At 35.6% G+C, this 23,447-nt stretch overlaps 1 protein-coding gene across 3 annotated transcripts in view; it reads right to left on the reverse strand.

Annotated features, from left to right (window-relative positions):
- The window catches only part of LOC149568450 (sec34-like family protein), a 210,024-nt gene that overhangs the window by 124,823 nt on the left and 61,754 nt on the right, over positions 1–23,447 (reverse strand). For all 3 annotated transcript variants that reach the window (XM_089821373.1, XM_089821374.1, XM_089821375.1), the window contains 3 exons: positions 4,774–4,875; positions 4,396–4,500; positions 4,187–4,279 (listed from right to left, as the gene is read on the reverse strand). In XM_089821373.1, coding sequence (XP_089677499.1) covers positions 4,187–4,279; positions 4,396–4,500; positions 4,774–4,875 — 300 coding nt within the window. The remainder of the gene's footprint in view (positions 1–4,186; positions 4,280–4,395; positions 4,501–4,773; positions 4,876–23,447) is intronic.

The raw sequence follows: 23,447 nt of genomic DNA on the forward strand, positions 1-23,447 counted from the left end.
TTCATCTCTTCATCAGCTTTATGTTGTTTCTTCAATGAATCATTCTCACGTTGGCATGTATTTTCTAGTTGGTCATGTTGTCCTACATTTTGTCAACACAAAATGTAGGTAACAGTACAAAACCTTTTTTCAACTTAGTTTTGCATTTCTCTGAGATAATTCATTATTTAATTGGCCAACATTGATCAACCAATCAACCCCAATTGCTATAATGAATTCTTTTACTGAAGGCTTTCGTCAAGTGCTTTTCGTTTTTCATTTTAGTAAGTCTATGCTTGATTTTTTAAGCCTTCAACATCCTTTCTCACATTTCTAAGTGTGTTTGTTTGTTTTTGGTCTTTTTCATTCTGTTCAAACCCTTGTTTTCAGTTTTCCATTCGATTCGGTATGGGCTTAAACGGCCTTGGCAGTCAAAAGATATGATCATTTAAGTGCCCAAAAGGTGAACTCTCCAGATGTAATTGCATATTTAAAATATCATGCTATATTTTATTGTTGATATTCATTTTTTGAGAAATATAATATAAATTCACTTTATGTTATGTTTTTTAAGTTACTTTATCACTTAAGTGACTATAGAGCACTTTATGTTATATATTCATGTTGAGTTGTTTTTTAATTGTTCACTTAAATTACTTTATTAACTATATAGGCTAAGGATTCTTTCCCAAGAATGCAAAAGCCTATCACACCTTTTCACTTCCCACCTTTCCATGCAAATGCATCACATCTATCTATATATCACCAACACATGTCAAGGCATATTACATCCATTTTCCAATATATGCAATTGCATTCCATCCTCCATCTGCATTTACATGTAATTCCATCCTTCAAACTCAATTACATGTAATTACTTCCTTCGAACCTAATTACATATTTACATCAAGTAATAATTACATGTAAATCACTTTACATGTAATTACATCTAGAGAACCCAATTTTGGTGAAAGGTTACTCTTTAAATACCAAAGTCATCATTTGTCATTTGCACGCATCTTCATGTACCTATCTTACATCCTGAGAGTTTACATGAAAACCCATCTTTGCCCACATGCAATCCACCCTTGAGAGTTTGATTTTGGCCCTTTCCACCCAAATACATATGCTTTCTGGTTTATTTCAAGCCATCATATGTGTTTCATAAGTATCTAATCCAAACCAATCATGATATAGTAATCTCATGAAATCCGTGTAATAAAAAAGCAAGCGATGTAAAAATGAACTCATTGATCCAAGACATGAGATTAATAAAAACATAAACACTGGCTCAAAACACGAAAGTGTGGCTTGCTTGGACTTTGATACTCAAAAATGACTCCACAAAGACATTTAGGAAGAACACTGTGTAAATAAAAAGTGCTCAATCTATGTACAAATGATCATATTATAAAACTATGCAAAATGTTTATATCCAAAATGATTTTGTGTTTTCTGCAAACTTGGAGTTTCATCATTATAGCTCAACATTTACCCTTAACTAGTTAGTTTTCGAGCTACGCATTTTATTGGCATGTAACATTACATGTAATGAAAGATGAAATATTACATGAACTACCCGATAAATTAGTCATTGAAGGTTTCAACCAACTCAACACATATATTCACATGTAATATAGTTTGCAAACTCAATCAAAACGCTCGATAATATAAGTCATCGAGGGTTTTTAAACACTTTACACATAATCACATACAATTGACATAAAAAGGTCTGACTAAAGTAATTTAGGATTTTCAATTCGTTTTACACCTAGAGTTGCATGTAAAATAATACCCAACTTCATTTCAAGATTTGTAGAGCTAATTGCAATTAAAATGACATGTAGGACATGTGATGAAATTCAATGGTCCATTTAGATATATTTTGGGTTTCTAATAACATATTGTACAATATATTATTAGTAACCTTGCAATTGAGCTCAAGAACATTCGACTCCTGAGGGAAATATGTAAGCTTAAATAAAAACTATTAAAATAAATCAATAAATAACAAACACAAATGAAAAACACTAAACTTTGACCAAAGAGACTTCTAAACAAAAAAATAACTTTTATTTTGAAATCATTTATATAACGTACCTAGTGAATATCCTTGAAATTTAATTGACATTTCAGTTAAATTTTGTGGTGCTGATAGTTAATTTCACTAAAATGAACCACCGCTATTTTATACTATTAATTGATTCTATTTCAAATTTTAACAGCAATTCTTTAATTCTACAAGCACCTTTTTTTTCTCCCATGTATTTATGGAGGCTTCATCAATTTTGGTTGAAAAAGATCATAGCCAAATTGTTTTATCATCTTGTCTATTTGTTCTAGATTGTGTTGCAGGCCTTCCCATCCATGAGGCAACTTTTTCTTTTCTCCGCTAGGACTTGTCATCGCTTTATTATGATGCAACCTAGCGCTTGGAATTTTCTTGCTCAATAATTTTGATTTGGACATTCTGGTGCCTCTCTCGCAACTCTTGGCCACATAATAAACTTCAACTCTTCCCTTAGCTTAAACCTTGTGCAATCATTTTGCCTTACGATTTTCTTTTTTACACTCTTGTCTCAATTTCTCCTTCGATTAACATGTTTCAATGCCCCAAAGGCTACTCTGCCTCCCAACTTCCCTTGTCTAGAGTAGGTATAGAAGGTAGTCTTGACTTCCTAACTTGACTAAGTTCTCAAGAAGGGCTCCAACTTGGGAATTGCACAATTGTATTTTCCTCGAGTGTTTCTCTTAATCCATCATTTCCTCTACTCATTTATCCTTAAGAATCACCTCGCTTCATGGTCTTTGAACCCCTTGAAAGCTTCTCTTACCTTAATTGGGATCTAACATAAATTGCCCCAATTTCAAAAAGGCAAAGGTGCCAAATATTTACTAATAAATCTAACATATTAAATACAAGAATTAATAATAGAAATGACAATGCATACCACATACAAGAGTAAACTATACCTTTATTTGCAAATGAATTTATTACAAAAAATGTCTACAATTGGTCAGCCAAGGACCTGAGTTGAACCAACTAGTTCAAACTACTTTCCTTGATGATAAACAACATATTTAAAGGACCCGACTGTTGCCAAGAGCAAGCCAAGGCTAACAAACACTTAATACAAATGATGAATACAAAACCTTAAAAATACTATCAAAATATAATAATAGACATTCTACGCTAACTACAATACCCAACAAGTAACTAAGTATGTCTTTAAAAAGATATTTACCGAATCATCTCAAAATAGTTGCCTACCAAAAAAAGATATGACTAAAAATAGTTAGTTGAGTAGTTAGCTCCTCCCATAGCTTGCTTATTCTAGCCATAATTGATTCTAGGAAAAAAAAATCAAACCCTAACAACCATTAATGACAACACACAATCTTGGGGACCTGAATATAACTCCATCGAAAACTTGTAAAATTCAATATTGAATTCCTAAATCTTAGACATGATGAAAACCTTTTATGCAACAAACCATCTAGCTTGAAATGCCTTGAAAGAGGAATGAACAAAATACTATGTTCTATCATAATAATTGATGTGGATGCTTTAAGAATGGAAACAAGTATTGATGAAAATTGCCATGGAACTTCAAGAGTTAACCACTTACTACAAGATGCCAAGAAACTTGCTCCAATGGTGACCATTTGTGTTTTGACAATGAAAAACATACTTCCCCATGTACAGGCATGCTTTGGCATTCTTGCACTATTTGTTATAGCTTAATTTTAAATTTGTCACTTAACTCTTTGTGGGCATGCTTGAGGACTTAGAAGCACTTTTTCCTTATGTTTTCAATTGATAACATAACTCTCAACCATTAGGTATGTTCTTCGGTGGCATCATACATTTTATTCAATTTCTTGCGAGGCATGTTCTTGGGAATTTAGCGTTGTTATTCCACAAGACATAAAAAGAAAAAGCCATTAAGAATAATATTCCAAGAATGTTTTATTAGATATCCAGATCACTAGGTGTTTTAAGTTTGGAAAGAAAAGTTATCATTAGCAAAATTATAGTTAGGCAATCAAATTGCTCACCTCTCCAGCAATGACCATTATTAAATGTAAATATTGTATCTTTTTACATATTACATAAAAATAAAGACAGCGATAAACTGCAAGTCTACAAGTAGATGCATTTATTAAAGTAAAAGGATTAAAAATTAAAAGGGACCTCCAAACATACCTGCATAAGATACGCACAACCTGATCTAGTTAATGAGGATAATGGCTCCTTTTTGGCATATTCACTGATCCGCTGATGTACAATGCCCTTTACCTGAAGTGGATATATGATCAAGAGGATGCATGTACTCCCCTTGGCTGAACAATTAAACCTATCTGAGGACTAAATGTCATTCACAATTACACACTCTAGTTCTTATAATCACTTACCAAGGAAAGACGCTGTTCACAGTAGAGAGTATGACAGTCTTCAAGAATTTGTGCATATTCTTTCCTTGACGATCTGGTCTCAATCTCTTCCATGACAGGCTTCATCTGCAAAACAACATAAAGGATATATTTACCTTGTGAAGGAAGCAAAATTACTTGTTTGTCAATTTAAAATGACAAATTGAGAAAACCAGATCAGCATGAGATTAACCTGCCTTGCCTCTATAAGTTATATCCAAAAAAATTAGTGAAACAAAATATGACAAAGTGGAGATATGCATTACAATGACCAGGTGACACACTGCAATGAAAATTAAATTAAATATATATATTTCCCTTGTAAATAAGCAGATTCTGTGCTTGAATACTAAAACTTACCTCATTTGCTGCTGCTTTGAAGCGTACATAAAGAACAGAAGTCTCTGCACCTTCAGAAATGGCATTCTTTCTGCCAACATTCTCTCTAATTGCTATTTGTACCTGGTACAATTTCAGATAGTCAAGCTACATTAGTTACCAAGTACACTAAAGATGACATATGACATATTTCAGATAGTCTATCAGTATATACTAATTACAAAGCAAACATGCAAGGAAGACATCCTATTAAATTTGCATTGGCATTCCCTCCGATGGTTCATGACACTGAAATATAACATCAAAAATCCTAAGGAAACTAAACACTTTTTTAAAAGAGGGGTGAACATTTGGCCCGGAGCTATGAACCAGTGAGGCCGCAGATGGGGGCCTCATCACCAATGAGATTTGAACCTTGATGGCAAGAACAACAACACAACAACTTAACCATCATAAGATGCCATTGTTGGCATGGAAACTAAACAATTAATCGTATCATACATTCTTCATTAACTTGAACATGCTCAAAACTTATCTACACGACAATTCCGACAATACAACTTATTTACAAAGAATGTTCTATAAAAAATATACATAATGGCAATTGAGCTTAGGGAAATCTATAATTAGTAAACATCAAACATTATTATCATGAATAATCTCTATTAAAAACAACTATCCTAAATGCATTGGATCCATTTAGCATATTCCCAACAGCCATCCACATTAAAAAATTTGATGGAAAAGCACAGTAGCACACCTGGAGACTGTCACCTACAACTAAACCCAAGAGCACAGAATGGCCATCCAAGTTAATTTGATCCCTTGGTCCACAAGCAAACCAACCTGGAGTGGGCTACTTAATTGAGAGAACTTATACGGCTACATCATCCTACCACACTTCCTCACTAATCCTAGATATGATTTCTTGTAGGAAAATTCAAATGAATAATTTCTAATGTCTCTTGATGAATTGTCAATTAATTCAGTAGTAAATTAAAGTTTTCTAGCACATTTAAGGACATACCAGTCACCTTATATTATAGATAGTTGCCTTGGTCCTTTTTCTGAATTAAACTCAGATTTGGCATTCTTGTTTGATGCCTTCTACAATTTCTGCCTCCTCCCTTTTGTATCCTACACTTGGAAAGAGTCATATTTGTTCATTAATACATCCCTTCAAAACCTACCTTCAGAAATCGCTGTAATGATTCAAATTGTATGAAGTTGCCGCTCTTAACTAATTCTAATTGACTCCTTTATATAATCACCATTCTTTGTATCTCCTTTGTCAAGGATAAGGTAATGATTAAATTTAATATTGCTGTAATTTACTTATTTACCATTCAGAGCCCTGACATACTATGAATGATGCATTATCTTTAAATACACACGGTATTATATGAAACTCATCACAAGAAAATAGGTTTAGAGGCTGATATAAATTCTAATTATGAGTTTTCAATCACATAAGCTGTTGACATATAATTCATATGGAGTGATCATGTGATGTCCCCATTCAGAAAAAGAATTTAAGAATATACAATTAAATAATAAAATAAATAATACATGAGAAAGAACTATTAAACATGCTAATTAATCCCCATAGTTTTGAATATTAAGGATTGGTTAGTCTCCAAGAGATGCATTTAGTTAAAAGTGTGTCTTAAAGAATGGTTGTGTCTATTTGGAGAGAGCTATTTCAAGGAAATGAAGATATAAAAGGAACATAGGAATCATTTTGGGGAGGAGATTTATGGAGGAGAAAATAAGAAAAAGAAACATTGAAGATTCAGATAAGAAAAGATAAATTATTAATGTCCAACAAGAGACCACAAATGGGCCTAAGGAATGGAAGATACAAATAGGGGCCAGAAAGCAATAGGACCACCAAACGGTGTCCAAGAGAAAGGAAACAAACAAGGGAAGAAGCAAATAAAGAGAAACACTGTCACAAAAGAGAGACTACAAAACCATGAAACAACTAGTGGTTCGTAGTCGTCAAAAAGTAGCTCAAAACTAAAAGATAACTATCTATGTGCGGATGAATCTGAGCTCATCATTGGAGAGAAGAGGGTCGCTAATGCTCATGGTGTATGCAATATGACCTGTGCACAGCCTCACCAATCTAGTGTGAGTAGCAATGAGTGGGTCCCACACTCGCTTGGTTCCTCTAGTGTAGGTAACCAGAGTGAATAAGGAAGTGATCAGCTGGTGAAGGGGCGCCAACCCAGAGGGGGATAACTCCTACAAAGTGAGATCCCAAAGACAGAAGGTTTCTTGGACACAGAGAGCGAGGCAGCGTTGGTCATCATTCCTGAAGAAGGAGAGGGACATGCACTCCCTGAATAAGCAGTGGAACCTTCTATTGGTTCCCAAAACCGTAGATTGGAAATCCAAAAGCCTAGCACTTCTCAAGATAGGACTTCTCAATTAGTTTTGGTCAACAAACGGGAATAATTCTTGATTGCCCTACACTTCAAGCTCTACTGCACCCAGGCAGGTAAACCTTCACCTCAAATGTTGATTGCCTGGTTCAAGGCTTTTCTATAGCAAATTTAAGCTTTGGAGTTCTCCGGTTGGCAAAGTCCTTGAACTCGTTCAAAATAGGATTGAATGTTGAATGTTGAATGTTTAAATTGTATAAATATTTGTAAGTAATGAATTTGATGCTTGTAGGAAGGAAGTCATAGATTTTTTGACTTCAATAATAAAAGACCATTGCCTCTACTCATTCAAGCAATAGAGTCAACTTCAGTGAATTTTCACCTACAACTTCATAAAGTTCTTATGCACATTTACTAACACCAACTAAATAATCAAGATGCGACAAACCAAATATTATGCAATCTTAAATTAGTCCAGATTGCATTTTAAATCCTCTGGTAGGAAGACAAACTGGACACAAATATGAAAACAACTATATATTTCACAATATTTGTGATGATCCAATTTAAAATGCTAAATGACCATGTCCACTTATCTGACATTAAAATTGCTTACAGAATTTTAAAATAATAATTGTAAAGGACGATTCATCTGCAGTTTAAACCTCCATGCCTTCAAAAATAAACAACAGGCCTTTTATTTTATTATTAAAATAAAATAATTGAATTTATATTACAAAGTCATATTATAACCTTTATTCCTCCGTACAAATATATAATGAATATTTTTTCTTTAGAATATGAATGATTGTCTGAATCTATCTTCTTGACTTCATCTTTTTTACTAATGAAATCTCTTACTTATATACATGATATGTGACTTTTTAGAGAGTCACGTCACTTTTTAAATGAACTGAATGTTTGTAAATTATTTATTTATAAACTATGGTAAACACATTATGTGGCATTGTCCACTGAATCATGGGAGATAGACTTTCTTGATAGTACTTTGCCGTCACTTTAATCCTTTAAATGCATATACTCATAGATTCACCAAGGGCGGGCGGCTACCAATATTTATCTCAATTTACTTGTCGGGCTTTGTCTCTGTCGTGATCTCGGAGCTGATATTCAACATATAGGAAATCTGCCAGTTGTCGAATTTCTTCATTGATTTTTTGCTTGATTAATAAACATATATATGTATTGTCGAATTGTTATTGCATAGACCTCCAGACTATTTTTTTTTAAATGCATCAAGGCTCAAAGTATTTATTTCTAACATAAATGATTTGAATGAATTCTAGAACTCTTGTCGTCCAAATCATTTGTTTGGGACATAGATAGGCTAAGTCTACCTTGCACAGGCTCCAAGAACTCATAGTTATCAATTCTTTGTATTTCTCATTATATTCTAAGATTCACGGTATATGTATATATTCATCCTTCCGCTAAATCAAAGTATTCCTTGACAGTAAAGATAGTGTCCTTATGTTAAATGCTTTCATTTTGTTACATATATGCTTGGTGTGAATTAACGTGTATTGTGTATACTTATTCTGATGACTTCTAATTTGATTTATGTGTTAGCCCTCACAAATTTGTGATATTCCAGTGCTTCCTGTATGCTGCAAACTCTGCCCTTTGGTTAGGATATTTTGAACATCACTAATATGCTCACTTTCATATGTTCGGTTCAATAAAGAGCATCAACTATCACATTCATAATCAAACCAATTTGTTATTTATTGACCATGCTATTTAGTGTTGAATGCTCCATCATTCATATAGAGGCTTGTATCTTCTTCAACAATGTTTGATGACCAACATCGTTCCTTACTCTATCATCAGTTTGAACTCACTTGTTCCAAGCAGTAGTTCCAATGTAAAATGCTAGCCAAATCCTCAATAGGTTGTCGTATGTAGCTATTCTCTATTTTATAAAGCATTAGTAATCTTTAGGTTGTCTGTAATCCTCCTATTAATAATTCAATGATGAATAGCAGGTATGTTGTACATTAAAGAAAAGATCTTTATCTCTCCTTCATTATCGGTTATTTATGGCCTGTAGCTCTTTTTTGCATCCTTCAATAACCTTGACTGTATAACTCTAACATATTTGACAATAATTCCCCCAATTTACTATTATTTCTTAAATGGTCATAAATTTTTGGAAATAATTTGGGCTCCATCACCTTCCACAAACCTCGTAGTAGATCAGATAGTAGAATATGAAATGGATCTAAGTCTCAGCCACACTCATGTCACAACACTGATAGAACTGCTCATCTTTGTTGGTCTGGATACGACACCAGTGAGAGCCGACTCTAAAAGATCTTAACTAGATACATAAGGCATGTGGCCAACACCAGGAAGAGTAGTATGGTCGAATAATGGTGTCATCCTAAATGTCAATATAATGCTCCGCATTTGAGGCCATATGAGGGCAGAGGCCCCCCGACAAGTCGACTCAAGTCACGTGAATAAACCTTCTATAGATGTACATCCTGGTAAGCTCATTCAACTTCTCCCGAGGGGGGAGGAGATGAGCGAGAGTGTCAAGGAAGTACTGAAAGGGAGGAAGGTGGTTAATATCAATACCCATGAAACTAAGGAGGCTAGAGGCTTGAGCATACCAACACTAAGCACAACCAAGTCAGAGACTGCAATCAAAGCTGAGGAATAGTAGGCCAAGTAGGAATAACAGTATCTGTCATCAACAAAGTCAACAAAACCCCTAAGTTTGTGATGTAACCAAACCAAATCAAAGCTCGTGCAAAGTCTGAATGGGTGAGCACCGAACTCGGTTAAGATAGTACTAGGAGTGGTCGGCTGACAACAGATAAAGCCCCGAAGAGGAAGAGTCTAAACCCTCTCAACTGAAGTCTAGTGAGTAGCCAAAAGGGAGGGCCCCTAGACTTTCCATCCATACAGGACAATCAGTCTAACCAGGGAGTCTAAGATAGACATCTTAGGCATGGTATCCTAGAAGTGGTGTCTGAAGCACTGCCTCTCAAGCAAGGCAAGTAAACCCATCCCCTTATTGACCCGTCGCATCATGGTCAGTCTCAGACTAAAACAGGGCCCAAAAAACTTGATGCCCAAATAGGTGTAGTTGGAGATCATCTCGATCTCAATCGCTTTGAAGAAGTGGAGATGTGAGGTTTTCAAGCAGTTGAAAACCATAACCTAGGTCTTGCCCAGGTTAACCACCAACTGTCAAGGCTTCCCCAGGTTAACCACCAATTGTCGAGAATCACAAAAGGCAGCCAAACAATCCAAAAGATGTTGTAACCCATCCGAGGTGGAGGATAGTAGCACTACATCGAGAGTAAAGAGAAGGATGGAAATCAAGACATGATGAAGCTAACAGCCGTCCTCGAGAAGTGATAAGAATCTCAAAAAAGTCTCAAGCTCATCAATGTAAATACCAAACAGCATAGGAGAAAGTGGACAGCCCTGCTTAACCCTAATAGAACTCTGGATGATATCGGAGAAGCCAAGGGGAGTCCTAAGACGACCAACAACCCTCTCATAAAGTCTCATGATGGCCTTGAGCAAAATTTCTGAGATTCCAATATCTTTGAGTCGCTGAAATAATGTCAAGTAGGGAATGAAAATAAAAGCCTTGTGAATGTCTAAAAAGCAGAAATAGACTTTCACCGAGCAGTGTCAAGCCTCCTCAATAATTATGATACGTAGTCTAAAAATCCACTTAGAGGCCAGCTTGGCCTTTGGCCCTACAACCTAGTCTGTCCAACTATACCATGTGAGTAATGTGCAAAACTATGGCATAAAGTTTGGCAAAGGTGTGTCTGATCCTGATGAAACTGTAGTTACCTAGATCAGAAGCCGGCCCAACCTTGTCGATTGGTGTAATGTCCCAATTTCTGGATTGAGTAATGAAAGATATAAGCTGTAACAATCTGTTAGTACATGATAAAATATATATGAATATGAAATCAATTAATTATAAAATCGGCAACAAGCATTAGTAGATAATAAGATAAATAACCATTATATCAAATATTCATTGATCGCATTCTAACCCACCTAATCCTTGGAAAGTACTCTCAGATTTACCTAACCCTCTGATGAGAATAATTCTCGATTAGGCAACCATCACATTGAGAGTGCCTTTCTAAGGCCTCTAGGATCTCTATTGATGAGCACACTCATTAGCAATAATCACTTGACAAAGATCCCACCTCTAACCAAGCCTCTGATCTCCACATATGCTTATGGTTAACCACTAAAATATATATTCTCTAAGAGATTCTCTACAAATTTCTCTCTGGGTTCCAATTTGGAATCCCAACATTCAATTAAGAATGCCCTCTCGTCTTTGAGTTCTCTTTATGAGAAACTTGACATCCATAATTGGATGTCCCCTACCAAGATTAACTTGGTCTCCATAAGAGCTATAAAGTACTTATCTCATGTAGATTATCAATCCTCTTTATTATATAACTCTTATTTATTTCTAGAATGTAATTAATAAATGAGATATACCTCTAGTTTGTTGGCTCTAAGTGCTTTTCTCAGAAGATTTCTTACTCTCCACTTCCCTTTTATTAAGACTAGTTCTGTAATATAAAACTGTTTTATAGCTCTGCACTAATTGTAATCCTTTCACTTATGATTATTCGCTTTTGGTATTTCTTATTTTTCACCGTCTTAATACTTATCTCTGTTTTGATAACTTAATGCCTATTTCTGTTAGTTCTTTTATTCACTCTGATTTAGTCTCCTCTGGATCATTGTTTATTCCTTATTATTGTGTAATGGTTGATATTTCAATTCTTAACGCTGTGTTTATTTTTCTCAATTCGTGTCCCTATCTCTTATTCATTATCTTGCTATGGTTGTTTTATTATTACCCATCATCCTTGTCTTTCCTTTTGCTGCATATCTCTGAGATACCTTATTTGTTTTGTTTGTGACTCCTTATTCAATTCTTCCTCCCTTTATCATTGATTGAAAACTCTTCCAAAAAATGTTTGCTTCTCCATATTTCTTCCTCACTATGTTTGTTGCTAGTTTGGATTTCCTGACCAGTGTATTTCTTTCTACTTGTTATTATTTCTGTCTTTTCACTGTCCCTTACTTTTATTCTTCTCCCTGAAACTTATTTCTTATTTATTATTTTTCTCTATTTCTTATTTACTATCACTGTCTTATGACTATGTATTTCTTTGTAGCTTTGTTCTTTTTCTTATTTCTTATCAGTTGTTACCTCTGTTATAGAAATATCATTTTTTTTTTGCATGAAATATTAACTGAATTTTTAATCCCTTTGGATTGTAATATATTGTGCAACGTCTGTAGTTGACTGCTGCCATGCTGCCTGTATCATGACATTTTGAAATTTGATTTTCTTAGCCAAATTCCTGGACCTAGTGAATTCTTCCTTAACTTCTATTTGCTGAGAATGCCGAGTCAAAATCTTATTTTTATCTTATTTCTTTGAATTGTCTTTTGTCTTAGAAAATCTCCTCTGTTTTGGTGGTAACTGATGATGACATGGACAAAGATTTTTTTTGTTCTTTGATTGCCAACATTCTCCCCTTTACTGCCATGTAGACTCTTGTATGAAATTGTAGTTCCATGAAGTCTTCACGGGCACTTGTTTGACCCTTTTCTATCCAACGTAAGACTCCCTATATATAAATGTAATTCCCTTCAATCCAACCAAAATATATATGTTAGAATGAAGGGGTCACGCCTCCAATGGTTCTCGGCGACGATCTATGACTATGACTCGTCCATGGATTTATCCTTCTGTGACTGATTTCTTTGTACCAAGGAAGGATCCTTTGTCCTTACCTTGGTTTTCTTCGTTCTTGTCTTGTTTTGTTTCTCCTTTGTCAACATTTGGTGCTCCTACTTTGGCTGGCTCTTTTGTTTGTATGCTCCATCCCATAAACCCTTGTGGTTTTCTGTTGGACATTAATACTATTATCTTATCTCTCAATCATATGCATCTATGTTTTGTGTTTTATTTATTTATATTTAAATTATTATATTATAATATTTATACTGTGATCATATTTTTGTTATAATATATAATAAGATCAAATTATGATATAATTTTAATATATGTTCAAATATATAATATTTATATTTGATTATTTATTAATATATTATATGTGTCTGTCTGTGTGTATATATATATTTGATGTATTACATCTATTCACAATAATAGGTGAATTATTTGACTTTGCATATGATTATGATATTTAATCACTTCTGGAATTAGCATTATTAAGCTTATTATTTATTTAATAGAAATCCTATCACAGTCCACCCTTCCCAAAATTGCTTGTCCCCAAGCAATTTGAATCTTCCAAATAAGTTACGTTTGTTGTGCAACTTTATATCCAATCTAATAACCTTTCCTTCTTTTATGTTAAGTGACTTTGTCCCAAGATACAAAATCTCTTGATTTTCTTTCAAGAAACTAGACATTCGTCAACAAAGTTTTTGATAAAAGTTCCCTTCTAATTCCTCTTTAATAAACTTTTACATTAATTCCTTTAAGTTTAAGATTGTAGATTTTCCTACGCTACAAGGTAGCAAGAATGATATCATAGGATTTTGTATATTTTGTTAATTAATTGAACACATATTGAAAGAGATTAATATTGGTATTAATTATGTGTTAATTAATGATTGATGTTGATTAATAGGTCATACAAATATAAATATTTATTACTTATTCATACTGATTATCCCTAGGCTATTTCTTGTTGTTTATTGAGTTCAATATACATCCCTTGATAGAGGTTATTATCATTGTCGACATTTGATCATTAATAGTATCAATGTCAACTTCTTGTAGAGTTTATTCACTGATAAATATATTTATATTTTGAATATATTAAGTTTAATTATATGTCAATATAGGATTATGTCAATCGGGAGAATAATGTGGCGATACCAAGACGGCAGAAAACCGATATATACCACGTTGTTGAAGAGAGCAGCAAGAGACCATCCAAGAACAAAGATCCCCAACTTGAAGAGTTCAACCTGGAACCCTTCCTCATCTACAGCCTTGCTACAACTCATGGTTCTAACAGCCTTGGAAATGGTGGATACGATAAAGAGGTGGCAATGGGGGGGAGGGGTGACGCAAAGGGAAGACTGACCAAGAATATCATAGAGTGACGATGCGGGAATAGAGGGAGCTGAAATCCAGGTCAACAAGGAAAGTGGGGTGGCAGGGGAAAAGCGTGCACCAAAAATACTTAGGGGAGACTCGAAGGGAAGAGCTGAGAGACCTACAGCTCAAGGTAGAAGAGACTTCTAGCAAAGGAAGCTACGATAGAAGACCTTGACCGAGGGAAAGGAGGGATCCTGATTGGTGAAGGTGGAGTGAACAAGGCGGTGGAAGGACTTGCAATCGTCACCAAACCAATCAGTTTGGGGCAAGAGTTGGAGTAGGAGGGAGGGGTGGCAATAAGGGCAGAGAAATGCAAGATAGAAAGGGTGAAAGACTCTCGAATAGGTGTGGATATGAGGTTGAACATCGTGGAAGCACGAGATAGGTCGATGAAGGGAGCAGTGCGAAGAGAGCATTTGAAGTCGATGATGAATAGGTCACGATTGACATTAGCGAAGGAAAATGTGGTGCAAGTAGGCGAGGGCAGCAAGAAGGGCAAGGGAAGGGGGCGGACTAGGGGTTGGGAAGGGGGACAGGGAGAGGGGTCTAGAAGGTGAGACTAAGGAGTAGTCAGCCAACAAAAGGCGAGAAACAGAGAAGCGACTATTGAAAGGGATGAAGGAGGTGAAGCCAAGGGCATAGTCAACGAGACTAGCACCACCACAATGGCGCCAGCAAGTGAACAACCTCAAAGTTGAGTAAGCAGGGGAGCCAGTTAAAAACCACAAGAGCAGAAGACTTGCAAAGATGAAGGAGGTGCCTGTTGTACCGAGCCAGGGGGCCATCAATGTCATCAGAGGAGCGATGTAAACCAATAGAATCATTGTTAGACTCAGAAGTGCATAAGGAGTTAGTCTGCCGATAACGAACCCAAACAAACCCAAACCCCATTTCAAAATTTGTCATACCAGCAAACAAATCCTTCATACCCGAACTAGGAATAGAACTCAAACCGGCAACTTAGGTATTAGTCTATATCAGGTAAGTAAGTAATTATACAAAATGTTGGTAAGCATTGTCTGACATTAAATTATACTATTACGCATCTATTTTAGATACTAATTGATATAATATTATCATTATGTACCGATGAGTTAAATACTGATTTACATAATATAACTATACCAGAATTCTATTAAGATAGGAAATCTCTCCATTATCTAATATACATAAATACAGTAACTACGAGTGCTAAGATTTTCATTATTACTTTAGCAATGTGTAATATCCCATTGGATATTTTTCCCCAAATTTTTTAAAAATATAAAAGAGAATTTATGCAATAATAACCAGCATAAGCCATATTTTATTACAGCAGAATTTATTATTGCATTATAAACCAACAATACAATAACATACATAGAAAACCCAATCTGAAAAACAGTAACAATAGTCAAATAGGAGACATAAAGAAAAGAACCTGCAGTAACAATAGTCAAATAGGAGACATAAAGAAAAGAACCTATAACACCAAATGTTAACTCGAATATAAATCCACCTCTAATGTTGTATCAGGTTGGCTTCCAATCCGGCAAGAAGACCCTAAAGGTTTCTATCCTTAAGATCTGGAAACTAAAAGCCAAAGCAAGCCAAAGCTTCCCCTTTCTCAAAGAGAAAGCTAAAACAAACTACAAATCCAAGCATGTCCAAATGAATGAAGCTTCCCTCCTTTTGATATTCAAATTTGTGACCCTTAACTCCCTTTTCTGTCTTTTCTTCTTTTTCCTCCTTGTTTTCTGGGTAACAAACTAATGCATACAAAAGGAAAAGTTCTTAACACAGAATGGAAATAGAGAACAATCATATTATATTCATTGCTTAGTCGCCGCATACAATAGTATTCAATGCCAACATGTCTCTATGAAAGGGAATAAAGGTTACATATAGTATCTGAGGGGTCACGAGGCAAACCGTCGCAACTATGTAACTCCCTCGGATATGCCAACTGCCTAACTACCCATTATCCTGGCAACATCATCCCCCCCAAAAGAAAATTTGTCTCCTGACGATGTACAATTTTACAAAATGGGAGATAATGAACTAAATACATCAAAAAAGAGACTAAGAGGGAGATTGAATCCCTAGAGTGTCCAGTAACCAACACAACTCATAGACCTGGTTTGTCCAAATGCGCAAGTCCTTTTTTGTTTGTGTGTTAGTGTCCACAGCGTCCTTTAGTAGAAGTGTTGCCTCCATAGCCTAACCCTGAGCCACCTGCCATCCCTGTTCCGCCTTTTTTTTATCTTGCAAGAGCCTTGCTCACTCTGCTGCCCATGTTGCCTGCTAACTAGCCAATTCAACGGCTAGCTCCTCTCGAGCCTTTGCCTCTACTACCCTGGACCTCGCAGCTGCAACCCTTTCTACCTCTCTATCCGCCTTTGCACGCCACTGAGCATAATGGGCGTCTTTATACGCCCCTACTATCTCATGTGCAAACTTCTCCATGGTTGTGTTGCACGGTCCCAATTCAGGCTTTGTAGCCCAATCAGCCAGTATCTCTGGTGTTTCTATGGTTGGACATCCTCTTACCTCAAAGCAAGAGCGAAAATTCTCGGGATAGCCCCTCTGGATATAGGCTCAGATCAATTGCAACTCTCTTCTGTGGGTCAAAGCATGTTGTCCAATGATTCGACCTCTCTCCAACACATCCCCTAGAGCCCTAATGTACGCCATGGTTTTCTCCTCATCCGACCCATAGTCTAGCCTATCCTCAGTATTAGCATCCTAGTCCATATTGATCTTTGTATCTATCTCTGCCCCTTTTGTGATAGCCATATCCACCTCTGGTGCGGCCCCCTCAACTTACATGAATGTCCTTAAATTTCCCAAAGTCCCAAAATGGGACATTATAGTCCTCCCACCTTGAGATTGGTCGCCCTCAAGCAATTATGAGTTTATAACCAATGCTAGGATCCCATATCCACGTGCTAGCATCTCTATGGCCCATACTGGTAACTTTGTAGTTAGGATATGCTAGGTTAAGGTACCAAAAATAAGAATGTGACTCATCTATCAATTTGATCCCTAGATCCCATGTCATTCTGAGTGATACAACTGCTTCTACCTATTGCACTACTCTGAACCTGAGTATTCCCTACCTCAAGTAGTGACCCTACTCATCTTGATCCCTAAAAAGAAGAGCTCATATCTTGTCAACACTTAAATCCCAAACAAGTCTATCCATTCAATCCTGGGAGTAGAAATGGTGGTTCATCTATCCATGATCCCCCTATGTCATCAAATGCACAAGTATAGCTTTCTGCCCATGCCAACAATACCTCCAATATTTATGAAGTCCATCTCATAAGACCACCACAAGCTGCTTCTATAATCTAGATCAAGAATAGGAATAATATCCATGTTGTCACCATGCCCTTGTACTGAAAGAAAAATCATGTCCGAAGGTATGTGCCTCAAGATAAAATCAATCTACAACTCACTACCTTCTAAAGGCTGAGCCAAATCTGAAAATATACTAGCAGACCACTTGGAGCAGCCACTGTCAATGGGGGCATGCATAAAAATAAAATCATCAATTAGTAAGGAGGTGGTTTCAATATCGTAAGAACTTGGTGGCAAAACAATAGGTGAGTTATGGGAAACTTCATCTTTTGGTTCACAATGAATACCATCAGATTAATCACTATCTCCATTAATAAATAGTTCGTTGTCAAGTGAAATCTCTGAATTATTTTCACTTGGTTCATCTCTATCCATGTGGCATTGTGGAGATATACCACTGCTGTCATAAAAATTAGAGTCCTCACAGCATACTTCTTGCTGGTCCTTAAAGTCTTCTTCAACATAATGAGTATCATATAGATAAGGTGAAATGGAGATACTAAGTTAGCATTCATCCTTACTAAGGGTATTGATCCCTTCTACAATGTGTATGATCTACTTGATTCTATTGATCATGTCCATCATCCATGTGAGTGGTTTCCCTAAAAATCTGATTTTCAGCTTGATATGAGTAGTGTGTCGTACTCAATTGAAGGCAAAACTCACCTATCTCATTTTCCTCATCTTCCGCAAACTTCATGGCAAGATCCCTATCCCATAACAGCTGCAAATAATCCGATTTCATCTTTTCAAAGGCTTCTTTGATTGTGTGCAATTGAGTGCCTCTCATCAGTTTAAATTTTCCACATAAGGTCCTCAATGTATTTGTGAGTCATCTTCTCTTGTTAATACTTGTAGAACCCTCTCCTTTGAGACCAATAATTTGTCCATTAAATCTTGCAATGCTAAAGCTCTTTGATCAGATTCTTCTAGAGTATATGGGCTGTCACAGATTAAGATTACTGATTCATTCTCAACTGTGGGGGCATTATCACCATCCCACTTAATTGCTTCTATAGAGGATTTTATGCGCTCTTCATAGTATACTAATGGAATATCATCATGATCATTTATCGATCCTACAAAGGAGTTCTCTGCACTAGATTTGCTGATAGTAATCTGCAAACTACCAATTAGGAGTTTAGTATATCCTTGACCAAAAGCAAATGATTCTTCTACCATATTATTGCCCTTAGCTGGTTGGAAATTATCAACCTGTTTGCTTACAACGTACTCATAATCAGATGTGTTTGTTTCAGCCTCCTCTTCATGAACCAAGGTTGCATTATCATTGTTTGTCTGCAATAGTTTTCATCCTTATTAACTCCTAAATGATAATCAGGTGTCCAAGCCTCCTGACATGAAAAACAACTTGGCACTTTCCTCATTTGATTCTTACTCTTTTTGGGAGACTGCATACTGTATTAATTCTTTTTCAAACCATTGTTTCTCGAACTCCTTGTTGAAATGATAGCTTTGGTCAGATATATAAAAATTAATAAGATGATATATGTATGCATGTAGATATATCAGTATACATTGCGTATACTGATATATATACATACATATTTATATTACTTGAAATAATATTAATCTTCTTTAAAATGATTATCATCTATATATCAGATCGTAACATCCTATGATTCCAAGTATATAATCAATCTACATTTAGAGAATATTAATTGCAGACTATTCGCATTTCATGTTCCATATAAGATCCCAATCGAGCATCATTATTGGTGATCATTTTCAGATTGGATATTTATTTATTCGTGCAAGATCAATTCAGATCGAACTTGATAAACATTTGTATTTGTTATGTACTAAATCCCAATCAGAGATCGGGTGTTTAATTAAGATGAGAAGGCACATTAATGGGGCAACCCATGAACGGACATGCCTCCACTTTGTCGAGAAATGTTCACTTATGGGTTGTGTCTCTTCCATCTATACTTAATGCAGATCCAATCCACAAAAGGAGACATCGCAATCAATTAATGCTCTGCCTCTTGGAGATTACGTATCACCAATATCAGATTCAGACTTGCAAAATTATATTCAGTATTTTTCAATATTGTTTGACATCACAAACACAGATCAAGATAATCCATATTCTGCTTATAAACTGCAAAGAAAGTACAGAGATTAGTAATAATCATATTCTGAAAAGACATTCATAGTTCTAATCTGAAATAAATTTAATCATCTTTAACACACCTCAATTTTCCATTCACAGTGGTTGAGCACTTTGTTAAAAAGCTTATAAGCAGCTTTAGAAGCACCTAGAGTCTTGAAATTGCTAGCAACTTATGCGCAAGAGGCTGAGAATGAACATCACTCTCATTAATAATTTAATTGTCATAACCATAATCGTCTCCATGGCTGCAATAACATCTTTATCGTGTTTTTCCTTGATTGTGACCCAAAATATTGAAACATGGTGTGTATTAAGCCATTCAGTCCCATGTCAAGAACAAGATTACACAATCTGATTTCTGCAAATGTTTTTAGTATGGGAACCCTTCTTGAGAAATGATGCCTTCTAATATCCCCGAGATTCTGAAAACTACCAACGATTAGCTGAAGTACCTTCTTCATTATATCTTCCTCGTAAGGTTATTGAGGTGCTAAAATTCTTATAACCTCCATCAAACAAGAAGTACCCAATAGATTAACATCACTATCTAAATGTTTCAGCCACTTGTGTTGATTCGATGTTGTTACTATAGTATAAAAAGCAATCTGCACAAAATCAGGGACTGATTTCTCTACAATAGCCAAACCTCCTACAAACTGAATCAAGGAAAGGAGATCATTTGCTCTTGTTTGTGGTTCCAAGCCAAGTTTGTTACCTGTCTCAAAGTGTAAGTTGGCCAACTCCACAATGTCAATTGACATTGTTTTTTTTTAATCTGATATTTTTTTCTAAACCTTCCCTATTCACTCTTTCCTTCCCAGGATTTTTTTCAACTATTTTGCTAGTGTCTGCAAAAGTATCATATTTAGGAGATCTGGCTTATGATTCTCTAATCATAGAAATGATTGAGAATCCCTTCATCAATAGTTCAACTTTAACAGAGACAATCAAGTACTTCCAACAGATCCAATGAAGGATTTAAATTCTTGAAATTTACTGATTTGTGAGTAATTAATTGAATCCTTCCCTCAGAATGGTATCCAACTCACAAGATACTAGTTTAGAATTTAAATCTTAGGGGACTTCTTGTAAATCACCTCCGGTACAGGAAGTTTAAAGCATGCTACTGGATCAAAGTTATTACAGATGCAAGTAAATGCAATACAACATTAGAGAGCCGCCATGTATTCCATTAATATCAGTCAAGATTTACATCAAGTGTAAGCACGACAACATGATTTCAATGACGATGATAATGATGATGCCCTCTTCCATCTGAGGAACTATATATATAACCTCTAAGGGAGTGCAACATGAACCGCTGCAACCTTAACTACCTACCCCTTGCCCACGATACTACCAACGATATGATTAACATTAACAACATTTTAGACAACATTGAGAATTATACCCAATAACAATGCTGATATTGTAAGAGCATTCTTCAATCATAAACTCAGAAATTTAGCAACCGCAATTATGAAAACAGTTTTCAGCTTCAGCAAGTCTCGGTAGTGTTATTTCAACCACTACAGTTACAACCACTTGCTTCATTTGTTCTCTACTCACTATGACCCTTGCGACTCAGGCAATCATGAGTTGTGACTCCTTGCATGCTGATGTATCAGTCGTTGAATCAACACTGTTGAGGCTCCCTGCAATTCTTGTGGTTTAAATTCGAAAGTGGATGACCATTTTTCAAGCAAAAACTGGGATCATGCAACTCATCAAAGAATGGATGTGCACAAGCCTCCAAAGTTGTACATTGCAAATTTGGAGAATACTAGAGTACTCTTGAAACAACATCAACTGCTTCTGTAGGAGTCCTTTTGTGAAACACCTTGTGTCAGGGATGTTCTTTAATTTGAGGGAATTTTAACTCTATATAATTTCGATTCATGCATTTGATCTCCTCTCGTGTTCAAGTCCCTAAAACCTTAATGATCTCTACTAACAGATCAACTCCATTGTCTCCAAGAAATAGTGACAGTCCAAGAAGTAGTTCTACCAAGACACGGCCCATTGAACCTATATCTATTGCAGTCGTATGCTCTGACTCAGTAGGAAGTGTCATTTTACCTTTTTGAAATATTATCTTGTCGACAACAATATTCTTTAGTTACAAACTGCACACTTGAGCTTCCTTGTAATACCTCCTATGTCTTTTGGCTTGCTCTAAAACAAAATATTGCAAAAGTTCCCACACTCCAACCAGACCAGACTGTATCAACTCAGTGTCTTAGAGGCTCAAGGTCATCAATGATGGTGTCAAGCCTGCCAGTTTAAGACGATTTTTTTCCCTCTAACCTCAATAATTCTGGAACCTCTACAGTAACGTCTGTTACTCCTCCCCAACAGATATCACTTGTTCTCGTGCTATACCAAGAGCAACTTACTCACAAACACAGTCAAGGTGTGTAACACTAAGGGGAAACACCTGTTTTTCATAAAAATGGCTCTAAACTTTAACATCAATAGTTGTTTTCTCTTTAGTCTCCATAGACATTTATATTTTTTCGATGGTCGCTCCACTAGGTTCCCTTTGAAGATTTGACTCCAATTAGTAACCAAACGTACAATGAGGTAATAATAACTAGCTCCAAAAATAGGTGGTAATTTGTTTCCACAACTAGGTTACTCGATATTTTGTTTTGTTTCCAATGACTCAACAGTCATTTGCCAGTATGTGTGGATGCACTGAATGATGACTCTACATAGGGCCAGAACCTGCAATTATCTGCGGCTCATATAATTAGTTGCAGCCTCAAATTTTACTTCGGCATATATAGTCGAACCTTATATAGACTAACAAATATTTGGTCCGAATTATATTGTTTGGTTAAGAGCCTGATAAGTGAATATGCTCTCTTACAATGCTTTGCTAATACGAATATTTTTTACCAAAATTTTTATAAGTTTCCAACACAAAATTTATTCTTCCCACTATGCCAAGTGGGATCCACTTGCCTAACGTTTTATACTCCTTTTGTTAATGATACCATATTTGGGCTCACAATTCCCTTTAAAAAATGCATATAGCTTTGGGACTTATTTTGTCTGTCAAACATTATTAGGAAGCAAGGAACTTTATCAAATATTACAATATTAAAATTCATGGCATATATAAAATTTAATCCGCAACACTTAAAGTTACATAGTTCCACTAATAGACCCATAAAATAATAAATGGGGCGCAATTAAGACATTTGTTGAATACTTGATCCTGGCCGATAATTATTTTCAAGCTTAAGTGGAGACCCCAAGAATAACAGTCGTCAAATACTCCTCCAATATTTCTCACGGAAAACTTCATGGTCCCAATGCAAACTTTGGAGTAATTGGTTAACAATCTTGATTAAGATATTTGACCACAAATATAGCCCGACTAAAAATCTTCATCACCAATATAAACTTTGCAAAGAACTAGCAATGATAAATAGTGAGCAACTCTTTATTATGCCATTGACAATATATTTTAACCCTCAATGAAGTTTGTGTTGTAGTGGACTTACAAAAAAAATTATTCTTTATTCTGAATCCCTGAAAATTTTCACTGTGTAAACTTCAGAAATATCACCTTACAGCACAAAGTAATCTCCTCTAATAATATGATATAATCAGACCCACAAACTTCACAAATTTAATGAAAATTTCTCTAATACTC

The sequence above is a fragment of the Cupressus sempervirens genome, chromosome 3, assembly GCF_028749045.1.
Source record: "Cupressus sempervirens isolate cs-2001-9-10 chromosome 3, ASM2874904v1, whole genome shotgun sequence".
NCBI lineage: Eukaryota > Viridiplantae > Streptophyta > Pinopsida > Cupressales > Cupressaceae > Cupressus > Cupressus sempervirens.